The sequence below is a fragment of the Oryctolagus cuniculus genome, chromosome 6 (assembly GCF_051225735.1).
Source record: "Oryctolagus cuniculus isolate XC-2025 breed Fujian yellow rabbit chromosome 6, ASM5122573v1, whole genome shotgun sequence".
In the NCBI taxonomy this organism is placed as follows: Eukaryota; Metazoa; Chordata; class Mammalia; order Lagomorpha; family Leporidae; genus Oryctolagus; species Oryctolagus cuniculus.
Genome location: NC_142872.1, coordinates 76498361 through 76521100, shown reverse-complemented (window position 1 = coordinate 76521100; position 22740 = coordinate 76498361). Strand labels below are relative to the sequence as shown.

At 38.7% G+C, this 22740-nt stretch overlaps 1 protein-coding gene across 3 annotated transcripts in view; it reads left to right on the top strand.

Annotated features, from left to right (window-relative positions):
- PXDNL (peroxidasin like) overlaps window positions 1–22740 on the top strand; it is a 516369-nt gene that overhangs the window by 381230 nt on the left and 112399 nt on the right. For all 3 annotated transcript variants that reach the window (XM_002710472.6, XM_089335219.1, XM_089335220.1), the window contains one exon: window positions 1183–1341. In XM_002710472.6, coding sequence (XP_002710518.4) covers window positions 1183–1341 — 159 coding nt within the window. The remainder of the gene's footprint in view (window positions 1–1182; window positions 1342–22740) is intronic.

Sequence of the window (22740 nt, the reverse complement as noted above, 5' to 3'; positions counted from 1 at the left end):
GCCCCCAAAGATATAGAACAAGATGGACAGCTGGATAGAGGAGAGCTTTACAGTTTTCTCTGGACTTGAAATTCTATCTTCCATATCAGTACAGGCACTAGATTACATTCAAAATAAACCTTTGCTAGTGAATTTCTTTTTTTTTCCCAGCACCATTTATTGAATAGACTGTCCTTACTCCAGGAATTGGTTTTCGATCCTTGATCAAATATAAGTTGGCTGTAGATGTTTGGATTGATTTCTAGTGAATTTCTTTGGTTAGCATTTTCCTGAGAGTCTGTGAGATTGCAGAAGTGCCTATAGTAGGAAGAACTTGCAGTTGGGAGCCCCACAGCCTAGATTCACATCTTTGTTCTTAATTCACTCGCTGTGAGACCTTAGGCAATTAAAGTAGATGCTGTTTACAAGACTTCATCTATACTGGGGGTGATGATATTTCCTGTCCACGGGTTGTTGGAGGGGACTTGTTTAAATCCATTCAAACTTAAACATTTAGAACAGTTGCAGTAAATTGCCTGCACACTCAGTGAAGGTTACTTGTTATCTTTTCTTTCTATAAGAAGGTATACAATAAGAAACAAATTTTCATTTAAACAGCTGAGAATGACAATCCTACTGTGACCACAGAGAATGAAGTGTTGAGGAGGATCCAGAGGCTCCCTATGAGCTCAGATAGACGAAGTACAGTGATGGGCTGGGGTGTGCCTGTGAGGATTATCAGAATGAAGTTCAGAGAAGCATCAATCTCAATTTTCTCTCTCAGTACTTTATTTTACATGCTTATTTTAATAATATTGATTTTCCTAAAATGTTGCACTCATGTGATAAGCAGAAGATAGGGAGATATTTGAAATTTCCATTTAATAATCAGGTTGGATATGAAATTGAAATTCTAATTATGGTAAGACTAAGGGGGGAGAAGTACAAGGGAGCCCATTAAGGGGTTGAGCTGTGCCCTGGTGAGAGGTGAAATTTCCTTGCAGAACCCTGGCAGAAGTTGGGGGCAGGCCAAGGTCAGTACTGTGTTTTGGGGTTGTAGCATAGGGACGGGAGATTACAGTACTTGCCCTCCCCAGGGATGTTCTGAAATATCTCTACTTCACTCAGGACAACCATGCCATTCTGTTTCAGCAACGTGAGCATACAAACATATTTCACCATGCTTTCTTTCCTTCACTGCAGGGAGACAGCTGTCCCTTGAAGGCCGGCATACAGTTCTCTCCTCTGGCACTTTGAGAATTGACCACGCGGCCCAGCACGATCAAGGCCAATACGAATGCCAAGCAGTCAGTCCACTGGGAGTGAGAAAAGTGTCTGTCCAGCTGACCGTAAAACCCAAAGGTATTGAGTGCTGTAATTCATTTTCATATCCTGAAGGCAGCACTTCTTTCTGTGTCTTTTACATACTCAGCAGGGCCTTGTTACTTAGAGTCTTTTTTTTTTTTCATTCATAGGAAAAAAGTATTAAATACTTTTCTTCCAAAGAATCTCTTATATAACTTCTTTGATAACTTTATTTCTATTGATGGTAATTATGATTGTGTTATTAAAAATTATAATTTTATGTTTTCTTAATAAGTTTTTACAACTGATTCATGAGCTTCGCCTGCATGGACAGTCTCACAGAACGAGGCAGATTCTTATGCCTGATGGGCTGAATCTTGATTTACCTTGATGTATTTTTTATGCTCAGGGGTTGGGATTTTTATGGCTCAGACACACTGCTTCAGGCTTATCATGTGGAAAGCTTGAACTTAGGTGGAAATGGAAAAGTGAATGAGCTCACAAAAATGTATAATAGGTGGAACCATTTTATCTCCAAGATTATAAACAACAATCTTTCCCCTATAATAACTGCCCCCAGTAATACCTTGAAGAACCTTTACCTCTTTCCTCTTAGGAAGCAGTTTTTAAATGCTTTTTGGGCATTTTGTCTAAGTTTTCATGAGTTTTATATACTATGAAAGTCTTTTTTTGTCTAAGATGTCTCAGTTTCAAATTTTCTTATGTGTTCTTTTACTATGGATATTCAAATACTATTTTACTTAATGAATGCTTTCTTGAATAAGTTGTTTTTTAAAAAAAATATTTATTATTTTTACATGAGAATCAGAGGTGGGGTCAGAGTGAAACTGAGAGCTCCTATCAGTTTGGTTCACTCCCCAAATGTCTACCATGACAGTTGACTGGACTGGGGATGTGGCTAGGATCTGGGGACACAAACCAAGTCTTGCTTGTGGATGGCAGGAACCCAATTGCTGGAGCCTGCTGTTAGGTGTGTGTTGGGCAGGAAGCTGGAGTTGGATTCTGGAGGCTGATGTTAAACCCAGGTACTGCAATATGGGAGGCAGACATCTTAACTCATCGCTAGGCTAAATGTCCATCCCTTCTAAGGCTTCTTTTGTCTCATTATTTAATTCTTTCGGGGAACCCCCTATACTGTATACACTACAGTGCTTCTCAAGGGATGTTATGTCAATCACTTGTGGGGTGGGTTCCTAAGACCTTTTCAGAGGATTTTCTGCTTCAAAACAATCTCACAATAGTATCAAGATGTTATATGGTTTTTTACCAGATTGACATTTACCCTAATGGTGGAAAAGTCATGGTGGATAAACCCACAAAAGTCTTTGTATAAACCATTGCATTGACACTAAATTCAACAAATAACTGCTATATTCTTCACTTGCAGTGAACAAAAAAGCAATTTCACTTAAGAATGTTCTGAAATGGGAATATATTGGTTTTAATAAAGCTCAAACCATGACTTTTTAGTAGGATGTATGATGAAGGAAATTGGCAAAAGAAGCTACCAATCGTCAAAATTTGGAGAGTGTTAAGGATTTTTCACAATTATCAGAAGAAGCTTTTAAAATATGTCTATATTTTCCAAGCTCTTATTTTTTTACTTCAACCCAAAAGACCAACTGTAGGAGACTGAATTAAAAAAAAAAAAACAGTTACCCTATTACTGAGATTTGTAACACAATGTTATTCTACTCACTACTCTTATTTTTGGAAAATACAGTTAATTTTCATAAAAATAGAAGGGTACTTCAAAAACTTAATTAACAAATCAAATTGAAATCCATGTATGGTTTTCTCATGGTACTCAGAATGTTTTGAAGACCACTTATATATCCAATTTCAAAAATTTTTGCACTGAAACATATATATTTTAATTCCATTTCTTCCCACAAACTTGTTGACATACCCTTGTATGTTGTCTATCTGCAAATATTATGAGCTTAAGGTTTTAGTTTTTTGTTTGTTTTAAGATTTATTTTATTTATTTGAAAGGCAGTTACAGAGAGATGGGTAGAGACAGGAGGGGAGAGAAAATTTCATCTACTTGTTCACACCAGACCAAAGCCAGGAGCCTGGAGCCAGGAGCCATCTTTATCTCCAAGGTTGGTGCAGGGGCTCAAACACTTGGACCATCCTCCACTGTTTTCCCAGGCACATTTCAGGAAGCTGAATTGGAAGTGGTGTAATTAGGACTTGAGCCAGCGTCCACAGGCGATTCTGGCATCTCAGACAGCAGCTTTAGTTGCTATGCCACAGCTCCAACCCCTACAGTTGTAGTTTTTAAATAAACAAATGAAAATTCTCAGTTTTAATTTCTATTATTTTAAGCACAGTTATATATACCCTACATAAATAAAGTCTCAGTGCTTGAGAATAATTGTTAAAATAAAGTAAAGGGTTTCTGAGATCAAAACATTTGAGAGTTATTCATTAATTGGATCTTCTTTGTTTTATTCATAGTTATCATTTTTCTCTTAAATTCTTTTTAACTTTATTTCCATGTCTTTTCTTTTCTTTTTCACATGCCTAACATCTCTATTACTATGTTGTCAGTGTGTCTCTTTACACCAGAGATGCTTCTATCCTTAAGTTTTGAAATGGTTTTCCTGCTTGTATTTTTGCTTAAATACAAATATTTATAAAATTATAATTTTATATAAAAAAAAACTATGTAATGAACCAATTCCAGAGGAGATAGAAATCTATACAGAATATATGAGGAGAAAATATGTTGCCCAAGATGAGAGCAGAGCAGATACTCAACTTACCCTGTGGCATGGATGCATAGAAAGTTAATTATCCTATATACAATATGGGGGAGAGATCTTCCTGAAGTAAGAGTGTGTGGGCAGCTGCTTGCCCAGGGAAAACTGTCTCATATCTGTGCAAAATTGCATGAACAAAAATAATTAATTATAAGTAATAATGAATATAATTCTGTAATTATAGATTATAATGAGTCCAGTGGCATATTAAAAATACTGGTGGTATTTATTCTTGAAATTCAAGGATGATACAATGGTAGGATTGATATATTTTACTGGATTTAGGGAGGAAAATGATGATTCTTTTCATAGATACTGAAGAGAAATCTGTTAAATTCAACATTAATTCTCATTAAGTGACACAGTTCTGAATAACATGATAAAATAGATATACTGAACTCATCAGCCAGAATCTTGCTAGTAGAGAAATGATATAATGTCTTCATTAAAAAAAGGAATAGTCCAAGAGTTTCCATTGTCATCGCTGTCATTTAATATAGGATTGGAATAAAAAATCATTAAAATTAGTTAAGAGGCACAAGAAATAATAACCAGGAAAATTCTGAAAAAGTACCATAATGAAAAAGGATTTAATCATACTAAATAATAAAACACGTAATATACCTATAGTAATTAAAATAGATGATATATTAAAGGAATTAACTTACATTCACAGCTTTTTTGCATAGATATGAGAGTTGCTTTTTTTGTTTTTAATGAACTCATAAGATTTTGTTATAAATATTACACTTATATAGAGCATTCATTTACTATAAATTACCCAGATAATATATTAAAACCCAATATATAATCTACAAATCTATTCAATTTTATCAGGGAATGAAAAGTGTGTAAAAAGATGGCAATTCTTCTCCTGGAAGAAAAAACAGCAATCCCATAACAAGGGTTAGAGATACCTCGGTAGACACATGGACAAGCTTCAGCCTGTCACCCAGGTTTAGTTCAGGAGATGCTTCCAGGTAGGAAGAGGAAAGATGTGCTTTGCAGAGGCCAGCCATGGTGTGACCTTTCACTTTTGTTATGGATCACTCTCTTCAGGTCATCAGGACGCTGTGCATGGACAACTTCCAGGAGTCCCCTGTGCTTGGTTCAGAGGCCACTTTGATATTCCCGCACTACTCTTCTGTGACTTGGGAAACCCAGCTTAAACCAGCTTAAACCATTGACCTTCATGTCTCTTCTGACCACTAGTCTATTCCACAGCCCCAACCAGCGGGGTTTCTGCACCCAAAGGGCAGTGAATTCAGGGGAACTACTTGAAAAATGGCAGAAGCCACCACTTTCTGCCGATACCATCCAACCATGAGGGAGATACCTCTCTGTGCACCAACAGCTGTGCCAATGACGCCTTGTCTCTCAACTGGGCCATTGCTCTCTAGTTCTTTTTACCAGTGTTTTTATTGGTCAGGTCAAGTCACTGAGTAAGCAGATATCCAATGAGGGAAATATAGTCCTTTTTTCCTTTCTGAAGGCACCCTCAGTTTTATGACAGCCAATGCACCTCTCCATTTCCAATGAGAATGAAGGATGTGAAGGATGTCTTGTCCCCCGCCACCACCACGACACACACCCATCATGGCACCACCCCAAAGATGCAGACTTCCAGGTCTCCCAGACTGACTCTCCATTGCTAGGTATGGGCAGACCGTTCCTCTTGTAATCAGTAAGCCCTGCACAGAGGGGACTACTCCATCTGCTGTTGGTCCTCTGCTCTTCCAAGATGGCACTAATCTCACCTTTCTCCTCTGCCACAGGCCTTAGCAGCAATACTGGGACAACTGGAAACATCCTCTCTACACCTGTGACCTGTGATTTCAGACACTGTCTGGTCTCACATTTTTCTTTATGGCTCTATTTTGATTCAAAAACATAACTTCTGGGGACGGTATTTGGTATAGTGATTAAGACTCTGCCTGGGACACCTCAACAGGCCCTGCCTCCTCTTATGGATTCCTGCTAATGCACATTCTAGAGGCAGCAGTGCTCAGGACCCTGACATGGGAGACTCAGATTGAGTTCCTAACTCCTGGCTCAGACCTGGCCCAGCCATAGTTGTCCTGGGCATTTTTGAGGAGCAAACAGTGGATGGAAGATCTCTGGCTTTGTCTCTCTGTCTTTCTCTCTGTGTGTCTGATTTTCAAATAAATAATTTAAATCAGCAAAAAATTTTAGAGATAATTTCCTTTCTTTAGAGATTATGCCTTAACTATAAATTTAATTTATATATTATTTAAATCTGGATACTTTATACACTATTTTAATTTCAAAAGTTTTCTTAAGAAGCAAATATTGAGTTAATATGCAGGATCAATAAGACTGTGTTTTGGGCTATATGAGGTATATGTGGCTTTTGTGGATGCTGTGGATTCATTTGTGATATTCCTGCATAATTTCCCCAGAGGGCACTGGCACATGAGTTATTATTTATTCATATTAACCATATAATTTATTTATGATGATCATTTTCTTTAATCTAAAAATCCATGAATTTTATCTTTTTAAATTTTAACATTCTTATTTCAGTCATTGTATTAAGATACAAAGATAGCTTTCAGTTTATGAAATCCTGTGAAATTATTTGCCTTTATACATACAGAACATTGAAAAAGACTATTAAGACGTTTTCACGTGTGGTTATTTTTTTCCTCATGTCTTTGATATATGGAAAATACAGAGCTCTCTATCAGAATGACATTGATTTATGAATATGTCTTGCATCCAGATGCTCAGTAATTATAAATCCTTTTTGAAGAGTTCTCATCCAAACTATGTTTTTACCACCTGGAGTCCACAACAAGACAGTATATAGAACAATAGCTAAAATCAGGATCAACTGATCTACAGCAAATTGACATGCCTTATGTTCTAGCTGTCATGATTTTGTGACTCTGTTTTCTCATTTTTTTTAAAGATTTTATTTATTTATTTGAGAGGTAAAGTTAGAGACAGTGAGAGGGAGAGGAAGAGAGAAAGGTCTTCCAACTGCTGGTTCACTCCCCAAATGGCCTCAATGGCCAGAAATGGGCTGATCTGAAGCCAGGAGCCAGGATCCAGGAGCCTCTTCCTGGTCTCCTATGTGAATGCAGGGGACCAAGTGCTTGAGCCATCTTCTACTGCTTTCCCAGGCCTTAACAGAAAACTGGATCAGAAGAGGAGCAGCTGGGACTTGAACCAGTGCCCATATGGGATGCCAGTGACACAGGCAGAGGATTAACCTACTGTGGCACAGCAACACAGCTCAGTTTCCTCATTTAATAGTTGTTAATGGCTATGACCATCTTTAGGAAATAATATTAGTGTTGTTCATTTTCAGTGTTATAACTATACCAGAATTAATAATTCTATTTTTCCTTAGCTTTTTGTGCTTCCCATGTTTTTTCAAAAGACTGTGAAAAAATTTGAAATCCATGCATTTTTTTACAATATGCAATTTTCATGAACTTTTTGAAGATCCCATCATGTGCAAATATTTCAATTTTTGGCATCAGAATAAGCATATTTTAAACTTAGTTTTTGAAATCCCCTTGTATATCTATCAGATATAATCCTGTTAATATTTATCAGTATTTTGCTATTCATACAGGGATTAACAAATTGACCAACAGAGAAGAAAGCACATATATGAAAGTGGTGGCTTGGCTCCTGACTACAGAAACTAGTTCTGCTCAATAAATTGTGCTGGGCTGAGACTAACATTGTGGCATGGTGGTATAAGCTATCTCTTGCAATGCCAGCATTCCATATGGACACTAGTTTGACAGCTCCATTTTCAATCCACGCTAATGACCTGGGACAGCAATGAAAGATGACCCAAGTGTTTGGGCCCCTGCCATCTACCTGGAAGACCTGTATGAAGCTCCTGGCTCATCGCTTCATCCTGGCCCAGCCCTTGCCCTTGTGACCATCTGGGATCACTCCTTCTCTACCTGGAGCTCTTACTTTTTTTTTTTTTAGAGATTTATTTATTTATTTGAAAGTTAGAATTACAGAGAGAGAGAGAGAGAGAGAGAGAGAGGTCTTCCATCCTCTGGTTCACTCCCCAATTGGCCACAATGACCGGAGCTGCGCTGATCTGAAGCTAGGAGCCAGGAGCTTCTTCCGGGTCTCCCATGCAGGTGCTCTGCTCTCCCAGGTCACAGCAGAGATCTGGATAGGAAGTGGAGCAGCTGGATCTCAAACCGGCACCCACATGGGTTGCTGGTGCCTCAGGCCAGGCATTAACCCACTACGCCACAGTGCTGGCCCCAAACTCTTACTTTCAAAATAAATAAATAAATAAAAATAGATAAATAAATAAATCTCTTTTAAAAAAAATGTGCTTGGGGGCCGGCCCTGTGGCACAGTAGATTAATCCTCCACCTGCGGCACGGGCATCCCATATGGGCGCTGGCTCAAGTCCCGGCTGCTCCTCTTCCAGTCCAGATCTCTGCTATGGCCTGGGAGAGCAGTGGAGGATGGCCCAAGTCTTGGGCCCCTGCACCCACATGGGAGACCAGGAAGAAGCTCCTGGCTCCTGGCTTTGGATCGGCGCATCTCTGGCTGTTGTGGCCAATTGAGGAGTGAACCAGAGAATGGAAGACCTCTCTCTCTCTCTGCCTCTCCTTCTCTCTCTGTGTAACTCTGACTTTCAAATAAAATAAATAAATCTTTTAAAAAAAATGTGCTGGACAACTGGCTATCCATGGGAAAAAAATCACATCCTTACTTTACCCTAACATCCCAAATTAATTCCAATACAAAAATCACTTTAGTATTTAAACTGCACATTTAATTATTTTTCAATTAAAAGATAATTTTATGATAGCAGTACAGAAGTACAAAGAAAGCACAAAAATTACTAACTTAAACTACTAACTTAGGAGACTTCTATTCATAAGTCAGAAACAGGGTAACTGACAAGCATTTTTTGATATCTGTAATATATGAATAATTATCCAATTCAATAAGAAAAAAGACAAATCAATTAGCAAATGGGGAAAGACAGTATAATTTTGAGAAAGTTAAATTTGGCATGATTATTGGAAATCAATGTCTGTGAGATCGTTGTTTTATAAGCATAAAACTAAATTGTAGAATCATGGTCATGGCTGAGTCATTTAGAACTAAGGAGGTTTGTTGAGTGTTGAATGAGGAGAGGAGGGTGATGATGGGCCTTCTCGGAATGTAGAGAGAATGAAAAGTGGTAAAGGATTTCCTGAGAGAATGCCCAACACAAAGAGAACCCCAGAGGAGAAAGTCTTCACAGTCAGAGAAAATGCAGTCTCCAGCAGAAAGTGATCAAATGCATCAGAAGACTGAGAAAGTTGTTTTCAATACAGACTGGAATGTTTATTTATTTTAGATTCTGAATATAAGGACTTTAACAAAAGCAGTTTCATGTATTTCAAGGAAACCAAAGCTTTAATGGAAGTGGGCTATTACCTAAATGGTGTAGAACAATGATAAGCAGAGACTTGTTGTTTTTCAAGAAATTCTTTCGTGAAGAAGAAAGAGAAGCATTAAGGGAAACAGGAGAAGCAGTAAGAAGGTTGCAGGGAGCCAGTGCTGTGGGACAGTGGTTTAAGCCACCATTTGCAATGTTAGCATCCCATATCCAGTACCATTTCAAGTCCAAGCTGCTCTAATAATATGCCTGGTCAGGTAACAGAAGCTGACCCAAGTACTTGGTTCCCTGTCATTCACATGGGAGCTCTGGATAGAGGTCCAGTCTCCTGAGTTGACCTGGCCCAGCCCCAGCTATTGAGATCATTTGGGGAGTGAACCAATGGATAGAAGATCTCTCTCTCTCTCTCTCTCTCTCACACACACACACACACACACACACCCTTTCAAAAGAAGAAGGTATCAGGGGAGATGGGGCAAAGAAGGGCCTGTTTTTCTAAGGTATTTTCCTAAAGGAAGGGGAGACCAAAAAGATGCAAAAGAGCAGTGCACCAGGTCCTTTAAGGCCTCTCAGGTAGGAATATGGGCTGAGATTTGCAAATTCAAAAATGTGAGTGGCGTGACTGGCCTTTAAGAGATGAGCAGAGGTATTTCTTTGTTTAGATGAGGCCAGAATGAGTGTATATGGATAGATACCTCTATCTACAGAAGACACAGAGTATGGGGAGTTGAAGAATTTATGTCTGATGGCTTCTGTTTTCTCTGAGGGGTAGAAGATGCAGCTATTTTGTAGGGGAAACATGTTCAGAGAGGTGGAGTAGGTCACTTGAAAGACTAGTAGGTGCCTGGAGCTCTTTGTTATTGTTACACAGGATCTGAAGTGACAAGGATAGAATGTCCTGACAAACCAGGGCATTGGATCATTCTATTTTTACTCCAGATATTCTTGGGAAGAAGGTGAAAGAATACCATGGAGGGATGTTGAACAGAAAGACAATGACGTAAAGGAGTTGAGGGTTTGGGGAGGAAAGTGGTAAAGGTAATGGAATTTGGAATCTCAGCTGAGAAGGTAAGGGCAGAAAATTAAGAGGGTGTTGACCAACAGGAAGGAGGCAGAGGTCTTAGGAGTCTGTGTGAAGTCACAATGAAGACATGAAAAGACAGCAGAGAGAGGAATTTGCTTTAGGGTGTGGATTAGGTATTTCCAAAATATTTTAAGTGAAGCCACAGTCTATGGTAATGAGTAGCTGTTGTGACAGGAAGTAAAGCTGTTGGTGATATAGGAAATTGGACAGTGGAGGCTATGAGGGGAACAGTTAGATGCTGGAGGTTCCTTGTTGAGTCAGGGATGTCACTGTCTAACAAGTTCACCTTGGGCCTTATGGAGTGTCCACTCTGCACCACTGGAAATTTGTCAACCGTGGTCTCAGAAAACCTCAGCAACATGTTAACTTAGCATATATTGTAAAATTCAGATACATAAGAAATATGATCTCATATAGGAGTAGGATCTATTCAATTTTTATTTATTTATTAATGAGGCAGAGAAACAGAAGCAGGCAGACACAGAGAGACAGAGGCCCCATTCACTGGTTCATACGCCCAAAGGCCTTTCATAACTAGGTCTGGGCTGAGGCAGAAGCCAGGAGCTTTCAATCTGATCCAGGTGCCCTGTGGGTGGCAGGGATCCAACTGCTTGATTATCACCACTGGCTCACAGACTGCTTTAGCAGGAAACTGGTGTGAAGACTGGTGGTGGGTATCAAACCCAGGTACTTTGATATGGGGCGTGGGAGTCTTAATTGCTAGAAAAAATGCCAGCTCCCAGAACAGAATCTTTTTTATCCTAATCAGTAATGTTTTCATTGCCACCGTGTATCTTTTTCCAGAAATACAAAAAAGACGCAAGAAAGATATGACACAAGTCCTTATACTTACTACTCAAGTGAAGAAGTAAACATTAGAAATATGCTCAAAGGCTGTGCTGATTTCTCTTCCTTCTTGGCTGCTCTCAACTCTGACATACTTGCTACTAATCTGAGCTTGGTGTTTGTTATTCTCTTTCATGTCAATGTAATTGATTTATTTTAATTAAATTTTATTTTGAGTTAATCATAGATTCATATTTGGTAACAAGAAATAAGAAATTCCATTTGTATTTTACCCGGCTTTCCCAGCATCTTTCTAGACAATCTTTAAAATATCACAGCCAAGCTATTGACATTGATATTGTCAAGATACAGAACATTTTGTTACTGCAAGGACCCTTGCGTTGCCCTTTTAAAAATCACACCCCATTTTCCTACCATTCTCACCTCCTCCATTCTCCTCACCTCCTCAAACCCTGACAACCACCAATCTGTTCCTCCATTTATGTAATTTTGTCATTTCAAGAATGTTGTGAAAATAGAATCGTACAGCTTGCAGCCTTTTGAGTTAGGCTTTCTCACTCAGCATAATTATCTGGAGACTATTCCAGGCTGCATGTGTACTGATAGCTCATTCTTGTGTAGTTACCCATTGTATGGACATATCACAGTTTGTTTAATCACTCACTTATTGAAGGGCATCTGGGTTATTTTCAACTTTTGGCTATTATCTTTTGAAAAAAATATTGATTGATTTATTTGAGAAACAGAATGATGGAGGTGTGGTGGGGGAGAGAGAGAGAGAGCAATTTTCCATAAGCTGGCTTAATTCCCCAAATGGTCACAGCTCTTAGCTGGGCCAGGCAGAAATTTGAAACCAAGATCTCCATCTAGGTCTCCCATAGTGGTTTCAGGGGTCCAAGTACTTGAACCATCATCCACTGCCTCTCAGGTGTATTAGAAGAACGTTGAATCTGAATTGGAGCAGCTAGGACTCAAACCAGCACTCTGATACAGGATTGGATATTCCAAGCAGCTGCTTAACTCACTGTACCGCAAATTAGTAAAGCTTCTGTAAAGATTTATTCATGTAAAGTTTTTCTTGTGAACTTAAATTTTTATTTCTCTAAGTTCTTAAGAATATAATTAGGCCGGCACTACGGCTCACTAGGCTAATCCTCCACCTTGCGGCGCCAGCACACTGGGTTCTAGTCCTGGTCGGGGCACTGGATTCTGTCCTGGTTGCCCCTCTTCCAGGCCAGCTCTCTGCTGTGGCCAGGGAGTGCAGTGGAGGATGGCCCAAGTGCTTGGGCCCTGCACCCCATGGGAGACCAGGATAAGTACCTGGCTCCTGCCATCGGATCAGCGCGGTGCGCCGGCCGCAGCGCGCTGGCCGTGACGGCCATTGGAGGGTGAACCAACAGCAAAGGAAGACCTTTCTCTCTGTCTCTCACTGTCCACTCTGCCTGTCAAAAAATACAATAAAATAAAATAAAATAATATAATTAATAGGATATATGCTGGTTGAATTTTTACATTTTTTAAAAAAATATTTATTTATTTTCATTTTATTTGTAAGGTAACACACACACACACACACACACACATTCCGAACTGCTCACAGGAGCTATCCCAAAGCCAAAATCATGGGACTCTGTTTGGTTTTCTCATGTGAGTGGCAGGGACTCCAACACTTAACCCCTTACTTCCTGCATCTAAGTGTTTACATTAGCAGGAGGCTGTATTTGGGAACAAAGTCAAGACTGGAACACAGACACGCTGACACAGGGTGTGGGCATCCCAGAGGGGATCTTAACCACTGTCCCAAACACCTCCTGCAACATATTTAAATTTTTAACAAGATTTCTAAACTCTTTTCCCAAGTAAATGTATTATGCTACTGCCCTATCAGCAATGGATAATTTTATTTCTGTGTATTCTTGTCAATAATTTATGCTTTTTTACCCAAAGGAAATTAAATTGGCAAACAAAAAAGCTGTCTGCACCTTAATGTTTATTGCAGCTCAATTCACAATAGCTAAGACCTGGAATCAACCTAAATGCCCATCAACAGTAGAATGGATGAAGAATTATGGGACATGTACTCTATAGAATACTATACAGCAGTCAAAAACAATGAAATCCAGTCATTTGCAACAAGATGGAGGAATCTGGAAAACATTATGCTGAGTGAATTAATCCAGTCCCAAATGGACAAATATCATATGTTCTCCCTGATCCGCAACAACTAACTGAGCACCAAAGGGGAAACCTGTTGAAGTGAAATGGACACTATGAGAAACAGTGGCTTGATCAGCCCTTGTCCTGACTGTTGATGTACAACGTAATACTTTATCCCTTTTAGTATTTTTTTTTGTTCTAGTACTATAAGTTGAACTCTGTAATTAACACACAATTGTTCTTAGGTGTTTAAATTTTGACTGAAAAGTGATCCCTGTTAAATATAAGAGTGGGAATAAGAGAGGGAGGAGATGTACAATTTGGGACATGCTCAAGCTGACTTGCCCCAAATGGTGGAGTTAGAAATGTACCAGGGGATTCCAATACAATCCCATCAAGGTGACATGTACCAATGCCATCTCACTAGTCCAAGTGATCAATTTCAGTTCACAATTGATCACACTGATAGGTCTAAAAGTCAAAGGGATCATACAAACAAGACTAGTGTCTGCTAATACTAACTGATAGAATCAAAAAGGGAGAGAACGATCCAACATGGGAAGCAGGATACACAGCAGACTCATAGAATGGCAGATGTCCTAAATAGCACTCTGGCCTCAGAATCAGCCCTTAAGGCATTCAGATCTGGCTGAAGAGCCCATGAGAGTATTTTAGGCATGGAAAGCCAAGACACTCTGGAAAAAAAAAAAAAAGAAGACCTAAATGAAAGATCTCTGTGAGTGAGATCCCAGTGGAAAGAACGGGGCCATCGAAGAAGGAGGTACCTTTCTCTGAAGGGAGGAGAGAACATCCATTTTGACTATGACCCTGTCGGAATAAGATCAAAGTCGGCAAACTCAAAAGGCTTCCATAGCCTTGGCAACTCATGACTAGAGCCTAGGGAGATTACTGACGCCATAAACAAGAGTGTCAAATTGTTAAGTCAACAACAACTTATGTACTTCAGTACATAAGTCACTATGTACTTATTTCTCATGTGGGATCTGTCCTTAATGTGTTGTCCAATGTGAATTAATGCTATAACTAGTACTCAAACATTATTTTACACTTTGTGTTTCTGTGTGGGTGCAAACTGATGAAATCTTTACTTAATATACACTAAATCGATTTTCTGTATATAAAGATAATTGAAAGTGAATCTTGATGTGAATGGAATGGGACAGGGAGTGGGAGATGGGAGGGTTATGAGTGGGAGGGAAGTTATGGGGGGAAAGCCATTGTAATCCATAAACTGTACTTTGGAAATTTATATTTACTAAATAAAAGTTTAAAAAATTATGCTTTTTTAAAATATTTGCAATTTTGGTAAGTGCATAGAGGTAGCTTATGACTTTTTTAAGATTATTTTAAATGCAAAGTTACAGAAAGAGAGGGAAAGATGCAGAGAGAGAGAGAGAGAGAGAGAACTTTCATACATGAGTTCAATCCTCAAATGGGACACAATTGCCAGGGCTGGGCCAGGTCAAAGTCAGGAGCCTGGAAACCCATCCTTGTCTCTCACATGGATGGTAGGGGTCCACAATCTTGAACCATTTCCCATTGCTTTCCTAGGCACTTAGCAGAGAGATGGATCAGAAATGGAGCAGCCAGGGCTCAAACTGGTGCACATATGGATGCTGGCATCCCAGGAGAGGGCTTAACCCTCTGTATCACAATGTCAGTCCCCTTATGTGGATTTAATGTGCATTTCTGTACTAATTCATGAGGTTGAGCAATTTTTCATATACAGATTTGTCATCTATATATCCTCTTCAGTATAAAGTCATTAATTTTGCTTATTTTGTATTTGAACTGTTTATTTTTATTGTTGCATTTTTGGAACTCTTCATGCATTTTAGATAGTCTTTATTGCTTATGTGTCTTGCAAATATTTCCTACCAGCCTATTTCTTGTCTTTTCATTCTCTATAGTACAAAATTTTGTAGTTTTGATCAAGTCTAGCTTATCAAATTTTCTTTGATGAATTGTCCATCTTATGCAAAGTCAAAGAACTTTGGCCTTAGATTCAAAGATTTCTCTTATATTTAAGTTTGTTGTCTATTTTGAGCTAATTTGTGTCAAGTGTGAAACTTAGACCGATATTCACTTTTCTGCTTAAGGCTATAGCATTACTCTGGCATCATATAGAAAGTCCTCCATTGGATTGCTTTTGTATGTATGTCAAAACAAACTGGACACACTGGTGTGGTTTTTTTTCCCATTTTTTTAAATTTATTTTTTAATAATACAAGTTTCATAAATAGAACTTTAGGAATATAGTTATTCTTCCCACCATACCTGCCCTCCCACCTACATTCCCACCCCTCCTCCTCTATCCTCTCCTTTGCCAGTCTCATTCTCCATTAAGATCCATTTTCAATTAACTTTGTACATAGAAGACCAACTCCATACTAAGTGAAGATTTCAACAATTTGCACACACACACACAACTGTTTGACAACTAGTTTTACAGTTAGCTCTCATAATACATATAATTGAGGACAGAGATCCTACATGGAGAGTTAGTGCACAGTGACTCCTGCTGTTAATTTAACAGTTAATACTCTAGCACTCTTTTGTATGACATTAGTGACTACCCAAGGATATTGAGATGAACTGCCTAGGCTATGAAAGCCTTTTGATTTCACAAACTGTCAGTATTTAGATAAGGCCATAAGCAAAGTGGAAGTTCTCTCCTCCCTTTAGAGAAAAGTACATCCTTTTTTGATGGCCACTTCTTTCTGCTGTGGTCTCACTCATAGAGATCCTTCATGAAGAAGACTTTTTGCCACAGTGTCTTGGCTTTCTATGCCTGAAATACTCTCATGGGCTTTTCATCCAGACCAGGAAGCCTTAAGGGCTGATTCTGAGGTCAGAATGGTACTTAAAACAATTGTCATTCTATGAGTCTGCTGTGTGGAATGGCTCCCATGTAAGAACATCCTCTCCTATTTAATTCTATTATTATTATTACCAAACACTTGATCCTATTTATATGATCACTTTAACGCTTAATCCTATCTATATGTTCACTTTAACACTTAATATGATAACTTTAACACTTAAGATGGCATTTGTACCACCCACTTTAATGGGATTTGGAGGTCACATGACAAATTTTTAAACTATACCTTCAGAAGTAAATCCATAGGACTGTATGCAGAGCTATTCAGCTTTACAGTTACAAACTACCTCCTCCCTATCTTATTCCCACTCATATTTTTTTACTGAGATCTGTTTTCAATTGTCTTTATACACATATTATTAACTATGTTAAGTAAAGAGTTCAACAAACAGTATGAAGAAAAAATGAAAAAACAATAAAACGAAACTGTTTCTTGACAGTCAAGATGAAGGCAGTTAAAGTTGTCCCTTCTTAAATGTCAATTGCACTTTTACCATTTTCCTTTTAGGTACTCTATTAGTACTGACAGATCAGGGAGAATATGTTGTATTTGTCTCTTTGGGACTGGCTTATTTCACTAAATATGATGTTCTCCATATTCATCCATTTTTGTTGCAAATGACTGGATTTCACTTTTTTTTATTGTTGTGTAGTATTCTATAGTGTACATATCCCATAATTTCTTTATCCAGTCTTTAGTTTACAGGCATTTAGATTAATCCCATGTCTTAGCTATTGTTATTTGAGCTGCAATAAACATGGAGGTACAGATAACTCTTTTGTTTACTGATTTTATTTCACTTGGGTGAATTCCCAGGAGTGGGATGGTTGGGTCATATGGTAAGTCTATATATAGATTTTTCAGGTATCCCTATACTGTCTTCCATTGGGGCTTTATCAGGTAATGTTCCTACCAACAGTGATTAGGGTACCTTATGCCCTACATCCTCGCCAGCATTTGTTGTTTGTTGGTTTCTCTATGAAAGCCATTTTGAGTGGGTTGAGGTAAAATCTCATTGTGGTTTTAATTTGCATTTCCATTTCCCTGACAATAGTGATCCTGAACATTTTTTCATGTGTCTGTTGGCCATTTGAATTTCCTGTTTTGAAAAATGTCTGTTGAAGTCCTTTGCCCATCTCTTAACTGGGTTGTTTATTTTGTTATTGTGGAGTTTCTTGATCTTTTGTATATTCCGGTTATTAATCCTTTATCAATTGCAGAGTTTGCTAACATTTTCTCTCATTCTGTGGGTTGCCTCTTCACTTTACTGAGGTTTTGGTTTTGGTGTTTTTTTTTTTTTTTTTTTTTTTTTTTTTTTTTTTTTTGCCATACAGAAACTTCTCACTTTAATGTAATCCCATTTGTTAGTTTTTGGCTTTGACTGCCTGCGTCTCTGGGGTCTTTTTCATCTCTAGTTTTATTGATTTGGGTCTTCTCTCGCCTTTTTTGGTTAGTTGGGCAAGTGGTGTGCCGATTTTCCTTATTTTTTCAAAAAACCAGCTTCTCAGGGGCTGGCGCTGTGGCTCACTTGGTTAATCTCCACCTGCAGCACCAGCATCCCATATGGGCGCTGGTTCTAGTCCCAGTTGCTCCTCATCCAGTCCAGCTCTCTGCTGTGGCCCGGGAGGGCAGTGGAGGATGGCCCGAGAGCTTGGGCCCCTGCACCCTCGTGGGAGACCAGGAGGAGGGGCCTGTCTCCTGGCTTCAGACCGTGGTGGCCATTTGGGGAGTGAATCAATGGAAGAAAGACCTTTCTCTCCGTCTCTCTCTCTCTCTCACTGTCTTTAACTCTAGCTGTCAAATAAATTAAAAAAAAAAAAAAACCCAGCTTCTTGTTTTGCTTTTTTGGATTCAATTTTTTAAATTTCTTCTCTAATTTTAATTTTTTCTTTTCTCCTACTAGTTTTGTGTTTGGTTTGCTGTTGTCTTTCTAGATCCTTGAGATGCATTGAAAGCTCATTATTTGCTGCCTTTCCAATTTCTTGATGAAGGCACCAATTGTTATAAACTTTCCTCTTAGCACTGCTTTTGCTGTATCCCATAGTTTGATATGTTGTGTTGTCATCTTCATTTGTTTCCAGAATTCTTTTTTATTTCTCTTTTGATTTCTTCTATGACCCACTGTTCATCCAGTCTCCATGTGTTTGCATATGTCCTAGAGATTCCTGAGTTGTTGATTTCCAGCTTTACTCCATTGTGATCTGAGAAGATGCATGGCATGATTTCAATTTTTTGAATTTGCTGAGACTTGCTTTATGGACTAGTATGTGGTGAATCCTAGAGAAATTTCCATGCACTTCTGAGAAGAATGTGGATTCTGCAATTGTAGGATGAAAAGTTCTGTAGATATGTTAGGTCCATTTGGTCTATAGTGTCAATTAAATCTGCTGTCTCCTTCCTGGTTTTCTGTCTGGTTCATCTGTCCATTGCTGAAAGTGAGGTATTGAAGTCCCCCATTACTCTTGTATTGGAGTCTATGTCTCCCTTTATAGCCCTTAAAATTTCTTTTAAATAGCCATGTGGCCTGTAATTAGGTGCATAAATGTTTATAATAGCTACATCTTCCTATTCAATTGATCCCTTAATCATTAAATAGTGTCCTTCTTTGTCTCTTTTAATAGTTTTTTTGTTAAAGTCTATTTTTTCTGATATTAGGATGACTAGGCCAGCTCTTTTTTGTTTTATGTTGGCATGGAAATCTTTTTTCCATCCTTTCACTTTCAGTCTGCTTGCATTTTGTTGGTGAGATGTGTTTCTTGAAGTCAGTGAAAATGGGTTTTGTTTTTTAATACATTCAGCTAGTCTATGTCTTTCAACTGGTGAGTTGGGACCCTTTATATTCAAGGTGACTATTGATAAGTAATGACTTTACTCTGCCATTTTTCCAAAAATATTCCTATTTTTTTACTTTGAATTTCCTTTGAACTTTTACTGATTTGTTTTCTTCCTTTACCCTCTTTTGTAGTGATGATCATGTTTCTGTGTTTCTGTGTGCAGCGCACATCCTTAAGCTTCTTTTGTAGGGCTGATCAGGTGGTTACAAATTCTTTCGATTTCTGTTTGTTATGGAAGGTCTTTATTTCACCTTCATTCATAAATGAGAGCTCTGCTAGGTATAGTGTTTGGGGTTGACTGTTTTTTTCTGTTAAGACTTGGAATATATCTCACCATTCTCTCCTAGCCTGTAGGATTTCTGATGAGAAGTCAACTGTGAGTCTAATTGGAGATCTTCTGAAAAGAATCTGGCATTTCTTTCATGCACATTTTAGAATCTACTCTTTATGTTTTACTGTGGTGAGTCTGATTACTAAGTGTCATGCTGAAGATCGTTTCTGGTTATGTCTATTAGGAGTTCTATGTGCTTCTTGTAGTTGATGTCCCTTTCTTTCTCCAAACTAGGGAAGCTTTCTGTTATTATTTCACTAAAAAGGCCTTCTAATCCTTTCTCTCTTTCCACACCTTCAGGAACTCCTAAAAGCTGTATATTGGATCAGTTGATAGTGTCCTGTAGATTCCCAACAGTGTTTTTTAGTTTTCTGATTTCTTCTTCTTGTTCTTGGTTTGACTGTATTATTTCCTGTGCTTTTTCTTCTACATCAGATATTCTTTCTTCTGCTTCTCCAATTCTATTGTTAAGACTCCCCACTGCATTTTTTATTAGTTCTATTGAATTCTTCATTTCATTTTTATTTCTCTTTAAGATCTCAGTTTCATGGGCAAAATTTTCTTTCATGTCCTGTATAGCTTTCAGTGTATATGCTTCTGATTACTTCTATGTAAATTTTTAAAGGATTTTATTTATTTATTTGACAGGTAGAGTTGATGACAGTGAGAGAGAGCGAGAGCGAGAGAGAGAGAGAGAGAGAGGTCTTCCTTCCATTGGTTCACTCCCCAAATGGCCACAATGGCTGGAGCTGCGCTGATCCAAAGCCAGGAACAAGTGCTTCTTCCTGTTCTCCAATGTGGGTGCAGGGCCCAAGGACTTGGGCCATCCTTTACTGCATTCCCAGGCCACAGCAGAGAGCTGGACTGGAAGAGGAGCAACTGGGACTAGAACTGGCACCCATATGGGATGCTGGCACCGCAGGCAGAGGATTAACCTAGTGTGCCATGGTGCCAGCCCCAACTTCTATGTAATCCTATGATCAATTTTTTAAATTCAATTTCTCTCATTTCTTCCATATCATCATCTTTTGGGGGCATCATGTTGTCTTCCTTATACTTGTTTCTTGAATTGGTGCTTTTGTTATTCAGCATTTGTGGAGATACTCGTTGGTTTCTTCTTTGATTTTTTACTATGGTGGCTTTTATCTTTGTACTATGCCTCTGTAGATAATCGGAGTGTCTGTGTTCAGTGAATATCTAGAGGCTTGTAGTGTGTGTGACCAGAAACCTCTGTTCATTTCTCCAGGGTGAAGGTCATGTCTAAAGTGACATACCCAGGTCTGGCATGGTAAATCTCCTCTTATTTTTTTTTTTTAATCAGATGGAAGTTTATTCTGCTCAGCTGAGCTCCTCCCCTCAGAGGATACCAGTGTCTGAACGATAGTCCCAGTGGGTAGAATATTCATCCACTGTGCCCCAAGGACCACACAAAGAATCCATGCAGTCCCTAGTGTAAGCTCAGATTCTCCAGCAATGTCCTCACCAGATAACCAGGAAGCCCTGCATGTCTGGGGTCTCCCACAGCGACTGCCCAAAGTCCCAGCCACACCATGAGTCCTCCCGCACAGCCTCAGTTTTATTCATAATCCCAACTCACAAGCTTCCCACAGTCAGGAACTCCCAGCCCCTGTTAGTTCTCCCCACCAGAGTCAGAAGTCTCCACTCAGCTGACTGCTGAGCTTAGACTCTAGCTCACACAGCTGTTATGTATGTCCAAAATGGCACCACCTCTATTGGCTTATTACAGGACGCCACTGTAAAGTGACCAGAGAGAGAAAAACATGTCCCTCCTTTTTTTTTTTTTCTCCTCTAGTTTGGTGGGTACACTATCCCCCTTGATGCTTCATGCCAGGTTCCCTCTAGGCTCTTCCTGCAGCTTTTTCACCAGTGGCTTGGACTGCTGTGGTCTGGTTTCACCTCACTTTCCAATGCTGATGCCTTGGCTCTTGGCCACTGGAGTCCCAAGTTGTGGGCATCCATACCCTCCACGTAGATCTACCATGTCCCTCTAATTTGCAGTTTCCTCTGCCATTTTCTCCCTAGCTCTTCCCTGAGACTGTACTCTCTCCACTTTTTTAAAACCTAGACTAGCACAGTAAGCTCCCTCCCTACTCTGCCAACTTGGAACTCCCCCCACTGGTGTGGTTTCGAGTCTGGATTCTATTGATATGTGTGTGTATACCCTTTTCTCAATACCTCACAATCTTGATTTTTAGAGCTACGTGATTAGCTTTGACATCCAGTAGAGTGATTTCTCTCACTTCATTATTCATCAAGAAATTTTAGAGTAATCTTGTATTCATCCATGAGCAAAATCTTTCTGGAATTTTTGTAGTAATTGTATTCAATTTGTATATCAATTTGTGAAGAAATATCTCTAATATCTGGAGATTTCTAATCCATGAATATATGTTTATTCAAAAGGTCTTATATCAGCATTTTGTAGTTTTCAGCATACATATGTACTTCCTTTTAGATTGCTTTCAAACTATCTCACGTTGTTGAGCAATGATAAATAATCTTGTGTTCTCAACATTTTCGTGTGCATGTGTTCATTGATTGCATTTATAAATATAATGTGTTTTCCCTTTTTTTTTTCATTTATCTTGTGTCCTGTGAATTTGTCAACTCATTTGGGAGTATTTTTAAGATTTCATAGGATTTTCTACAAAGGAGATGATATCATTTGCACATCAGGACAACTTTGTTTTTTTCTTTTCTAATATGTTGGCCATGCATGTCCTTTTCTTGCCATGTTGCACTGACTGGAACATCTAGCACTCTGTTGATCGAGGTTAGAGAGAGCAGACATCCCTGCCAGATTCCTTATCTGAGGGGAAAGCATTTACCCTTCATTTACTGTAGGTTTTCTCTGCATGTTCTTTGTAAAATTATATCAGTTCTTCTCTATTCTCATTTTTTCTGAGAGTTTATAATATCATAAAAGAAGTTTAACGTCTTCAAAATTTTAATGCTTTCACTGATATTATTATGTGACTTTTTTTCACCTGTTAATATGATGGAATTATATTATTGATTGATTTTCAAAGACTGAAAGAGTCTTGTGTCCTGGCAGTAAACCTTACCTGCTCACTGTATAAACCTTTTTAAATTGGTGAATTCTATTTGCCAATACATTGCTAG